Source organism: Aquarana catesbeiana, linkage group LG02 (genome assembly GCF_042186555.1).
Source record: "Aquarana catesbeiana isolate 2022-GZ linkage group LG02, ASM4218655v1, whole genome shotgun sequence".
Taxonomy (NCBI): Eukaryota; Metazoa; Chordata; class Amphibia; order Anura; family Ranidae; genus Aquarana; species Aquarana catesbeiana.
In genome coordinates this window covers 271983262-271996047 of record NC_133325.1, presented here as the reverse complement: position 1 = coordinate 271996047, position 12786 = coordinate 271983262, and the positions used below count along the sequence as shown (strand labels likewise).

Below are 12786 nucleotides of genomic sequence, written 5' to 3'. Positions count from 1 at the left end.
ATGTTGCAGGCTGACCCTGCTGCTGCTCCAGTCTCTGTGTAGGCACCCGCCTTGAGTATTACCTCTATAAGTGGTATGTCTGGTTCCACTCCACTTCCCCAGCGATTTGGGGGCAATCCAGTGCAATGCAGAGGGTTTCTCAACCAGGTTGAGATATACTTTGAGATACTGCCCCCGGCGTTTCCCACGGACAGAAGAAAAGTAGATTTCATGATATCTTTGCTTTCTGAGAGAGCCTTGGCCTGGGCAAACTCTCTATGGGAGACACAAAATCTTGAGCTACCCTGAGTTTGTGGCTTCGTTTAAAAGGGTATTTGATGTTTCCGCATGCTCCGCTTCTGCTGCCAAGTGCCTCATGTCCATCGAACAGAGTACGGGAACTGTTGCCGACTACGCCATTAAATTCCGTACTCTGGCAGCAGAGGTTGCGTGGAACAATGAGGCCCTCATGGCTGCTTTTTCTCATGGTCTCTCGGATACCATCAAGGATGAGATAGCAGCCCAAGATATACCCACTGAGCTGGAGAGGTTGATCACGTTTGCCATCCTCATTGACTCCAGACTCAGGGAAAGGCTCTCTTTTAAGGAGCGCTTGTGGAAAGCTCCTGTACGTTTGTCTCCGAGCTTTGTAGTCCCACCTGTGCCTCCCTCACCTCCCATGTGTCCTGGTACAGAGTCAGTCAGTGAAGGTGAACCCATGTACTTGGGTTTCATGCTTCTCTCTGCGGATGAGAGAACCTTTCAGAGGAGGGAGAGATTGTGAATTAATTGTGGCAAGGCAGGTCACTTTTTGAAGTCTTGTCCTACCCATGAACGGAATGCCCGAACCTTGCGGTCCTGTCACAGACAGACCTTAGGTGGCTTTGTTTCATTCCCAGTTATCCAGAAGGATAAGCCCCTGGTTTTGGTCACCCTTTCTTGGGCTGAGTCATCTGTCGAGATACAGGCTTTAATCGACTCTGGGGCTGCAGGACTGTTCATTGACGCTGCCTTTGTATCGAAGCACTAGATTTCACTGCAGCTGCGTGACACTCCACTTGCCATTGAGGCTCTTGACGGGAGACATCTACAGCCTGCCCATGAGACTCATGAGATGGATCCGTTGTCCATGGCCGTAGGGGCTCTTCACCATGAGATAATCCAATTCCAAGTTATTTCCTCTCCTAAGGTTATTTCCTCTCCTAAGTTTCCACTGGTTATTGGTTATCCTTGGTTACAGAAGCACAACCCCTCTTTTGATTGGCTCCATGCTGAGGTTCTCTCCTGGTCACCACAATGCAGTGAGACATGCTTCCTGAAGGTAGCCAAGGTCCTGTGCACCTCTTCACTCTCCTCCCTGCAGGAGGAGTACCGCGATTTTAGTGATGTCTTTAACAAAGGTCAAGCCGGTAGGTTTGCCTCCACCCCGGTCGTATGATTGCGCAATTGACCTTCAACCTGGTGCCATACCCCCTCGTGGCCGGGTTTACCCTTTGTCAGTCATGGAGGATAAGGCAATGGAGGAGTATGTTGCAGAGCACTCAAGGTTTCATCTGCAAATCCTCGTCTCCTGCTGGTGCTGGTTTCTGCTTTGTGAAGAAGAAGAGTGGTGAACTGAGACCTTGTATTGATTATAGGGGTCTCAATCATTTCACGATTAAGAATGCCTATGCAATTCCATTGATTATGGAGTTATTTGACTGCATTAAGGGAGTTAATGGTTTTCATGAAGCTTGATTTGAGAGGGGCAGTCATGTGAGGATTAAGGAGGGCGATGAGTGGAAAACTGTGTTTAATACCAGAACAGGCCATTATGAGTACCTACAGTCCTACAGTGGCCCCGACCCGTGGGTTTACGTCCTCTGCAGCGTTTCCTGGGCTTTGCCAACTATTATCGGAAGTTAATTTGTAACTTCTTATCTCTGGTCAAGCTCCTGACTGATATGACCAGAAAGGATGGTAAACCACAGAGTTGGTCTCCGGAGTACATTAAGGTCTTTGAGAGTCTCAAGGCTGCAGCCTTGTGGCTACTTTTCCAAGAAATTTTCACCTGTGGAGTGCAATTACAAGATTGGTGACAGAGAGCTGTTGGCGATCTATCAGGCCTGAAAGAATGGAGACATCTCCTTGAAGGCATCACTGGTACCACAGGTGTATGTCGAACTATGGTTTCCAACCTTCCATGTTGCCTGAATCATTCGTTCTGCAGAGTATTCCTGCATTAGAGGAGTATCTCCGTGGTCTTCGTTCCACTTGGGCACAAATACAGTAGGCTTTGTGACATGCTAATTATAGGTAAAGACTCCATGCTGACCGCAGATGCCTGCCTGCGCCTTCCTACCAGGTTAGGGACAGGGTATGGCTGTCATCTCGCAGCCTCCGACTTCGTGTTCCCTCAATGAAGTTCGCACCTCAGTTTATTGGGCCTTACCGTATTCTTCGCAGGATTAACCCAGTAGTTTACGCATTAGACCTTCCTTCTAATATGCATATTTCGAATATATTTCATGTCTCCTTATTAAAACCTTTGGTCTGCAACCGCTTTACCACTTCGGTGACACATCCTCACCCTGTACAGGTTGAGAACCATGAGGAGTATGAAGTACAGTCCATTGTTGACTTCCATAGGTTCCGTGGGCGCATACAGTACCTGGTGCATTGGAAGGGGTACGGTCCGGACGAGCGCTCTTGGCTCTCATCCTCGGACGTACATGCCCCTGTCCTCCTCCGTGATTTCCATAGACATTTTCCCCTCATGCCTGGTGGTCCTCTGAGGGGGGAGGGGTTGTTGAGGTGGGGGTACTGTCAGGGTTGGGCTCAGCACTTCCTTCTCAGAGCTGGCTGCTCAGCTGTCGGCTAATTGCCAGTTCCTATCTCTCCACAGGTACTCAGCTGTTGATATCCTGCTCGTCACTCCTGCCTACTCAAGCTGTCCAGCCCAGTGGATCTCCGCCTTTGCCTTGATCAACATCACAGAAACTATCTCCTGCGATCCTGTTCAAGACTTGCTTTGCCGACTTCCCTTCTGGCTCCAGATCCCGCTTGCTGTTCCACTACATTGATCCCTGACTTCTGGCTTGGCTGACTATCCATTCCGGTTACTGAACTCTGGCTATGTTTTGACTACGTTTGTTCTTTTTTACTTTTATTATTAAACATGTGTGATTTAACTGTACTTCTGTCTCGGCCTGATTTCCTGTTTTCTGACAAGAACTCCCTTCTGCCAGGAGTTAAGCAGTGGGGCAGCAAAGTGGAATTATTTCAAATCCAAGAACTAAAAATGTGGATGAAGATGCTGTAGAAATAGAATTACCTAACTTGACTAGGAAAAAGGCTTCAGGTGAACCATATCCATTTACTGGAAGAGTATAACTGGGCAGGCACACTGTTCCAGTGGTTGCCCACCTAATAGCCTAATAGAGCTGTTACAGTTACTGTGGTGACCTAGTCCTAGGGAAGGATCACATTTACTACCAGAAACCAAAAATTGCTGGGTGAGCAGTTCGATTTTGAAGGATGTATACTGCATCACAGAATAATGTCCCACTATGACACATCAGTGACCTGGCAGGTCATACTGTAAGAGGGGCTCAAGCCCTCATGGAAGCAGGACACTGGGGTGTCCATTAACGTTAACTTGGTTCAAGAGACAAGCTGTATGTGGGTCTGTTCAGGTTGGTTGAACAAGTCTGTCATCACTGTGTGGTCAGTTCAGTGTCAAAGGGTGCTGATGCCTGAATTTCCTTTGTGACTTGGCACAAGTTTGCCTCACTGGAAGTACTGTGTATCAATTTTCTTACGCTCAACAATTCAGAAGATTGACCATTTTACCAAGTTTGTAGTGGCAGTGCGGACCCGCCAACACCACCTCCCAGATAGTGTAAAAGCACTTCTGACTTCCTTATTGCTATTACTAGAGGATACATTCAGACAAGAAACCTGTTTCAAAAGCATGTTTTTCAGAGAATGGTGCAACTCACTAGGCCATAGGAAGTCACACACAACAAGGTAATGCACACAAGGCAATAAGGCATGTGAAATGTTCAGTCACACTCAGATCCAATTGCTCGGAGACTTAGCTCTTGAGAACAAAAGAAAATGGACCCAACTTGAGATGGACCCAACAAAAGAAAATAGGCCCATTACTTAGCCAAAGTAATAAAAAAAAATACAACCCCACAGTACATTTATTGACAGGCAACTCACTCTATCATGTTTTGTTTTACAGTAGGGGGGCCTACAGGCCGATGGACCTCAGTACCCACAGAAAAATTTGTATTTGGGAGTGAAAACAACACCTGTCTGAAGTCTAATGTTTGATAAAAACTGGTCATGGGTAAAGCAAGGAGAGTTGGAAGCATCAGACTTTGACCTTTAACCCGGGAACAACCTGGGAACAAGTCTGACGTAAGAAAAACTGCAAACATTTTGGGTATAAGTCACTGAAATTGTTCTATAACAGCTTATTCCAGGTGTGCCAGTATATGAAATTAGAGAGAAAGAAGCCAAGAAAAATCAGAGAACCTATCCAAATTCATGAGCCACAAGCATCTTGGCCACCAGAGATTCCATGATGGCTCCCTCCTGCTCTTCCACCATTATCTCCAGGACCCTAGCAGAAGCCATAAACCCTGACAATATTATGCCCATTGTTCACCCAGCTCTGGTCTTTGCTTCTGCTGTGGAGCCCTTTGAACAACCATGGACATTTCAGAAAACAGAGATGCATCGTCCCAGAAGATGGAACCAAGACTAAATCCCTGAGGCACTTCCGGAGACCTAGCTTCAGGAGACCCCTGTACACTTTGCACAGGATGAACTTGGATGGTTTGCTAGGGACAGAAATGAAGTTTAGGGAAGTGCCCATTTACCCACCATGCTGAGGTGCAGAACCTTTTCCTTGTTTCCTTTTCCCACAACTCCCTGGGTTCTTATAAACTCCCAGAGCAGATGTGTTTTTCTATTCACCTCTCTCAGTAACTTTAAAAAAGCCACACCTGGTTAGGCAGAGGTATCTGGGCAAATGATCTGCTGCCAGGTTAGAGGTCCTCCTCTGCCTGAACAGGTGGTGCAGGCAGCCGGGCCAGAGCCTAATAGCACACAACTTCTCCAAAAGACCTAGGTATTTAAGGTTTCCTACCAAAGTAGTCCAGTTCAAGAGGGGTAGTACTTTGTCCTTAGATTCCCCAAGCTGTCCACCTGTGTTACCACAGCTACTCTGAACTTCACTGTGAGGAACACAGTCTATGAGGACAATTACAAGTAGTTGCATTATGTACCATTATGTATTTTATGTAATTATGTATTATTTCCCGCCTTGACTACTACAACTCTCTCCTTAATGGCCTACCCTTACGCAGGCTATCCCCCCGTCAGTCTATTATGAATGCTGCTGCTAGACTAATACACCTCACTAAAAATGTGGAAAAAGGCGGGGAGTGGGGATTTTTTGGGGTGCCAAATATGATCACATGTATTCGATAAAAAATATATATTTTATTTTTGTTTTAGATGGTAAAACAAAAAATGTACATAAAAACAATAGGCACAGGCATGTACAAATATTGATGGTAGGGTATATAAACAAGACAACCAGACTACGCCCGACATGTTTCGCCCATGGTTCGGGCTTCTTCAGGGGGGGGGGCTGTCTTTGCGGAAGTACAGGCCTTCTGAAAAGGACAACATACAGACACAAAAAAACACGAAAAGGGAGGGGGGGGGAATAGTATAATAAATAAGTGATAAATAATCAATGGAAAAGTGCATACCTATTAAAGATTTTAGTAGGTGGACACTGAATGATAAGATCCAAATACATATAGGTACAAAACAAATGTGTGAATACATAAATTTATATGCACCTGTGTCTCCGATCCCAGAGCAGTGTTACACTCCCGATCTATCCCAAGTAATGGGGGCCGCAATCCCGTCACAGTCTAACCCTCAACCAACTAGATAGGTCAGGACCGCAGGCAAGCGGGGGTCACAGAGGGAATATAAGGACCAGCTAAAGAGGATATATGAGGGGTCAGATGAGTCATAGCGAATGTTATATAACTATTAGTTCAAAAGTCTTTATATAGAGAGAGAGAGAGAGAGAGAGAGAGAGAGAGAGTACACTAGCAGTTTGCTATTCAAATAAGTGAAACCAGAACAATAGACTTACACTCTTGACTCTAAAAAAGCTCAAACCCGAGGGACTTGATAGAACCACCTCACTGAACGGGGAATGGTCTGATGCATAAAAGAATAGAATGAAAAATAGGTAAATGGTGATCCAAAAAAGGGAAAGAAACAAGCAGTGATAGTATGGCAACAAACACCTTAAGAAGCCTGAGTGGTCAAGAAAGGACAACCCGGCGTTAAGATGTACATGTAAAAGGTCTCAAGCAAACAAGAATACTCCAGAAAGAGATACCTTAGAGCGAACAGAGGCACTTCTTGTCCCTGGGGGGCTCCAGCAGCGTGTGAACACCGGAGCTGCGGCGTTATATCCTCTCCATCCCAGAGGACCGGAAGCAGACATAGAGCTGTGTCGCACCTGCGCAGTGCATCATCACACAGCTCCGTCCATCGCCGCCGGGCCCTAGGACTCAGAGACCGGGTGGAGTGGGACAGCTCCCTCTTGTGGTGGTAGAGGGAGAGAGGCAAGTCATCTGTGTGAATCAGGGAGATACGATGCAGAATGCGCAGAGCGGCACAGAGTGGCGGGCGTCCAGCTGTAAGGCAGGGACGCCCCGGGCATCCATGTGACCTCCAGGAAGTGCCCAAAGAGTCAGACCATAGTGTGGCCAGGGGGCATGGGCGGGAGCTGTCACTCACTCCAGGGAAAACAAATGGGACAGGAACAGTGTCATAGGTATTAAAGAGACACAGGTGCATTTACAAAAAAAAATATATATATAGACATAACAGTGCAAGCAGAAACAGCCTTTCAAAATAATCAACAAACAGCAATACATTATATAAATAAGACATACCATGTGTATATAGCATGTAGGTGAGTCTATAAGTGATTGAAGGTTTATTTTAAATAAAGGGTAACTAAAGGGGTTACACAAATTCAAATGAAAATGGACTAGGAAGCTAAGTTAGGATCCAGATATTTAGATATCCTATTGATTGATGATAGGTATGATAATCCTCAACTTATTAGTAATATCAAATAACAGTTGGAGGGGGATAATGGCCAAATACACCTCACTAATCGATCCTTGACTGCTGCCCCTCTCTGCCAATACATTCACTGGCTTCCCCTACCCCACCGTATAAAACTCAAAATGCTAACCGCAACATACAAGGCCATCCACAACATCGCCCCCAGCTACATCACCAACCTCATCTAGCTCCCTTGTTACCTCCTCTCATGCTCGCCTTCAGGATTTCTCCAGAGCCTCTCCCATCCTCTGGAACTCCCTGCCCCGGTATATCCGATCAACCCCTAACCCTTTCCACCTTTAGGAGATCCCTGAAAACTCACTTATTCAGGGAAGCCTATCCCACACCCACCTAACAACTGTTCCTGAGTCACCCCCATCCAATCATTCCCTGCATCCTATTACCTTTTGTACCACCACCCACTCCCTAGCTTAGAGCTTAGAATGTAAGCTCTACGAGCAGGGCCCTCCTGTCCCTTCTGTATTGAACTGTACTGTAATTGTGCTGTCCCCCCTCTACATTGTAAAGCTCTGCGTAAACTGTTGGCACTATATAAATCGTGTATAATAATAATGTACTATTTTATCTAAATAATGACTCACAGCTTGACTGCCTGTTGTTATAGAGTCTTTTACAGACTATGCTATACAGTCATTGAGTTAAAGAGACACTGCTGTAAAGAGTCATGTTTGTGCAGCTTTCATATGTACAGTACGTTTCATCTGGAGTGTATGCTTGTCGTTTTGCCATCATGAAACTGCATTATGCCTTTTTATGTCTTATGGCTAACTTTGAAACCTGTTTAGTAAACTACGAGTTGCAGTTACTCTGTCTGATTATTCAACCGATTACCCATTCTAGTATGTCACGGAGCCATACCTAAATTCTATTTATAACAAACTATCTCATTTGCTTAAATGTCCTAAATATGGACAGCCTAATACCTTCTTAGCTTGTGGCATTTGAGACGGCAAAGAAAGCACTATTTTTTTATTTATTTTTTTAGGAACAGTAATTAAACCACATAAATCAAGTCATACTCTTTCACATATCTACTTTCCTTTTTACATTGATTAATTACAGTTTTGTTGTCTGTAAAAGGCTTATCCTATTAAACTGGATTAAAGTTTTCTTAACATAAGTCTTTAATATTAAATCTCCACTCACTGATCTATACAAAACAGAACTGGTCTGCTAATAACACTTGTAGTACCCCTAGCGTTGCTAGAGTTACGATTTTTGTTAGTGTAGGAAAATTGTCAGGCTTGGCTGGCAGCCAAGCCTGTGTGTTTTTCTGGGTCCGGGTTTAGTGACTTAGGGAGGGCTGGTATGACTCACAGGCAGCATCTCTGAGACCTCCCCCTACTTCTAGAAACAGCAGAAGGTTCTACAAAAATGGGTGTGGAGGGGAGGAGGAGCTGCCTGGAGAATTCTGAGGGCTTTGACAAATCCCCAACAGATGGGTTGGCAGGGGACAGGCCCCCTCAAATACTCAGGGTCAGCCCAGCTGGGACAGTGTGAGTTTGGATGGAGATGAAGATGGAGTGTGAGGCTGTTGGAGGCCTTTGAGAGTAACACCCTAGTCTGGGGAGTAAACTTTGGCCTGGGGGGTGTAGAAGGGACCCCTCTTCATGACACACAGGGGGATCCTGATCAGGAGACACGGGAGCAAGGAGAGGACAGCAGGAGAACACTGTGGGCAAATGTCTAGGAAGGAAGACAGCCAGGAGGGCCGGTGAGTGTTAAAGTCAGAGGACTGAGAGGCATGCCTGAAGGGACTGGGTGCAAGCAGTCTGGGATGGATGCAGAGTCAGTCTGGGAGAACTGTGGAGTTTTAGCCAGGAGGGCTAGTGAAAGGGGCAGCTGCAGCCAGGCGGGCTGGAAGTGCCTCAAGAGGTGGTACTGGGATAAGTAGCCACAGAAATAGGATAGTTAAGCACCAAATACCTATTTTTCTGCTACATTACCAAAGGGGCACGTGGTCCCTGCCTGCAAAGGGCATTTGCTACGGATCTGACTGAGTCTGAGTTGGATTTGTCAGTGTTAGCTGGTCCTGGGAGATGCAGTTCTACAAGCAAGATTGTGCTGGAGGTAGAAGAGGAGAAGTGTATATATACTAGATGTATATATTTATGTCCTTGAAGAGTTCCTTTTGATCAAGTGGGCATCCCATAAAAACCCTAATCCCATCCAAATTCAATCCCCCTAATAAAATACAAAAAAATACAAAATACAAGGACTGATTCCTGTTTCCAGAGTCTGAGAAAAATGCATGTGCCTGGCTGTGCAGGGTGGGAGATAACCATATTCACCAGCAGCTCCTAAGGGGGTAGCGCTATAAAATTCTTCAATAATTCTGATGGCCAACTTTATAGGTAGATGTAAATCTTTCCTGTATTCTTTATTAAGTACTACAGCCAACTGTTCTGCATAATTAAAATGCAGCTCTCTGAAAGGACACACAAAAAACAATGGTTTTCTGTGTGTCCCGTTTGCACTTTCTCTGTCACAGTCAGGGGACAGGAGACCAGTAGTTATAGTAGTAGAAAGGCTCCCACCAACCAGCTGGATAAGTACACAAGCAGGACACTCTGGTGGATGGTGTAAGCTCATCCGAGGTGCGGAGTGGGGTCTAGCAGGGGTCTAGGGATGCGACCCTGCATTTTTTTGAAATAGAAATGAATGGAATGACATTCCAATACAGTTTGAAAAGAAGGGGAAACAATGTCTTGTGTTGTGAAAACGCATGCCATTGCTCCCACCCTTTGCCGGAAGCTGCGATCACTACCTGCAGAGAAAAAAGGAATGTAGTGTGAGCCTAACCTTAGATATTATCCTCAAAAATACCAAATGACTTGCATTACCAGGGTTGTGGGGAAGAGACCTCTGATGTTATCAAGAAGAGAACAAGGAGTCTTACCAAGGGACCCCCCCCCCCCTGTCATGTCGAGGGCATGTGGCCTATAGATATAGAATTTTGGGACCCACAACATTTTTTTTGCCTGGGTTCCCTCTTTAAATTTATATCAGACCTGAAAGACCTGGCATGAATTATAAGGGAGTCCCACACAGTTTTTTTTAAATTATCCCTAGCTGCTTTGTTTACATGGCCAGGGTCTCCTGAAAGTAAGTATCGGTTCACTTACAGGCAGGGGAAGGATTTCATTTGCCAGAACCGATCAGCAGGTCCAGGCCATAAATCATTGGCCTGGACGTGAAGATTGATTGGTTCTGAAACTAATTCGAAGGATACAATACATTGTACGTGGAGGAACCAGGAGTTTGACCATGGGCAGGATCACCTTAGAGAGGAGGCTTCAGAGGACCAGTTTTACAACTGGAAGGGCCCTGTTGGAGTGAGAGTGGCATGTTCCGTAAAAAAAACAGGCATCTTCACTTTCTGTAACAATGTGGATTATTCCAAAGCAATGTTACAAAAAAATCCTTCTGCATTCACCATAACTTTTTAAATGTAAACTTTTGGCTAAAACACTACTCCACAATGCTCATTCTAAACTTTCACTCAGGCAGCATAAAGGCTTGAACTGGTCTTGGCTGTACTGAACCCTCATGCCAGATCAGTAATTAAACCAGATATTAATCTAGGATGAAGATGGCAGCCCCCAGCACCTTCCATTTTTAAAGTCAGTAGTAGCAGCTCTAATACTTCTATCCACACAAGTGTCCTTTAACTAAACACTGCTAAAGACATGCATGCCACATCATACAGTATATCTGTAACAATGTATGACTTTTTACAGTCTTTATCTCTATCCCTTATGTGTACATTATGTGTACATTTTGCAGGTACCTGCCAGTGTGGAAGATGTAAATGTGAGAACTCAGAAAATAATGGACTCATCTACGGAAAATTTTGTGAATGTGATGACAGAGAATGCATTGATGATGAAACTGGAGACATTTGTGGAGGTAGGTATTTAAAACTGTTGTAATTCACAATGCTTTTTCCACATTATCCCCAGCTACCAGTAGACAGAGTGATCTCCAGCTATGTGATGCAGGCAAGAGAATGTGCAATATACATAGTTAATTTCCTGAGTAGATATACAGTATCTCACAAAAGTGAGTACACACCTCACATTTTTGTAAATATTTTATTATATCTTTTCATGTGACAACACTGAAGAAATTACACTTTGCTACAATGTAAAGTAGTGAGTGTACAGCTTGTATAACAGTGTATATTTACTGTCCCCTCAAAATAACTCAACACACAGCCATTAATGTCTAAACCGCTGGCAACAAAAGTGAGTACACCCCTAAGTGAAAATGTCCAAATTGGGCCCAAAGTTTCAATTTTTTGTGTGGCCACCATTATTTTCCAGCACTGCCTTAACCCTCTTGGGCATGGAGTTTACCAGAGCTTCACAGGTTGCCACTGGAGTCCTCTTCCACTCCTCCATGACGACATCACGGAGCTGGTGGATGTTAGAGACCTTGCTAAATATAATAAAAAATTGGAAAAAATTGGCGCTGCCCTATTTCACATTCTTTGATTAATTATGGATGTAGAATCCATATAACACGAGCTGTACTCAGTACCATATATAAATAAAAATTAATTAAACAAATTACTATAAACCAGCTGGGCACCTAATTGTGGTCTAAAGAAAGATAAAATAAAAATTGCCATAGGTGTAAAAAATAAATAAATACAACTCCTTGAGACTAAATAGTCTATGTGTGTTAAACCAGTGAGCATAAGTGCCGTATACGTTCACAGTTATGTGCCTACATATGTAAAAGTTGTGAATAAATTTGTGAATTATTTTATAAAAGAAATTAACCCCAGAGTTCTAAAGTTTTGTGACAGTGTAGCGCCCCCTGGGGGACCAGTGCCACTCAAATGAAACAGATATATAGATATTAGGTGTCAATATCAAACCAAATATGTGACTCCCAAAAATATTATTAGTGTCTTGACCTCTGTGCTAATATATAGTGAATCACAGTGAAATACAAATATCATAAAATCAGACTTAAATTATCCAGCCGTTATGAGACCTTGTGCTCCTCCACCTTCTGTTTGAGGATGCCCCACAGATGCTCAATAGGGTTTAAGTCTGGAGACATGCTTGGCCAGTCCATCACCTTTACCCTCAGCTTCTTTAGCAAGGCAGTGGTCATCTTGAAGGTGTTTTTGGGGTCGTTATCATGTTGGAATACTGCCCTGTGGCCCAGTTTCTGAAGGGAGGGGATCATGCTCTGCTTCAGTATGTCACAGTACATGTTGGCATTCATGGTTCCTTCAATGAACTGTAGCTCCCAAGTGCCAGTACCCCTCATGCAGCCCCAGACCATGACACTCCCACCACCATGCTTGACTGTAGGCAAGACACACTTGTCTTTGTACTCCTCACCTGATTGCCCTTGACACCATCTGAACCAAATAAGTGTATCTTGGTCTCATCAGACCACAGGTCATGGTTCCAGTAATCCATGTCCTTAGTCTGCTTTTCTTCAGCAAACTGTTTGCAGGCTTTCTTGTGCATCATCTTTAGAAGAGGCTTCCTTCTGGGACGACAGACATGCAGACCAATTTGATGCAGTGTGCAGCCTATGGTCTGAGCACTGACAGGCTGACCCCCCACCCCTTCAACCTCTGCAGCAATGCTAGCAGCACTC

At 44.6% G+C, this 12786-nt stretch overlaps 1 protein-coding gene and 1 long non-coding RNA gene across 2 annotated transcripts in view; one reads left to right on the top strand and one right to left on the bottom strand.

Annotated features, from left to right (window-relative positions):
• LOC141127699 (uncharacterized) overlaps nt 1–6687 on the bottom strand; it is a 92719-nt gene extending 86032 nt beyond the window's left edge. Inside the window, exon 1 of the long non-coding RNA XR_012241584.1 lies at nt 6401–6687. This is a non-coding gene — a long non-coding RNA (uncharacterized lncRNA). The remainder of the gene's footprint in view (nt 1–6400) is intronic.
• Nucleotides 1–12786, top strand: part of ITGBL1 (integrin subunit beta like 1) — a 408856-nt gene that overhangs the window by 127372 nt on the left and 268698 nt on the right. The window contains exon 4 of the mRNA XM_073614434.1: nt 10948–11070. Within this exon, the coding sequence (XP_073470535.1) occupies nt 10948–11070 (123 nt within the window). The remainder of the gene's footprint in view (nt 1–10947; nt 11071–12786) is intronic.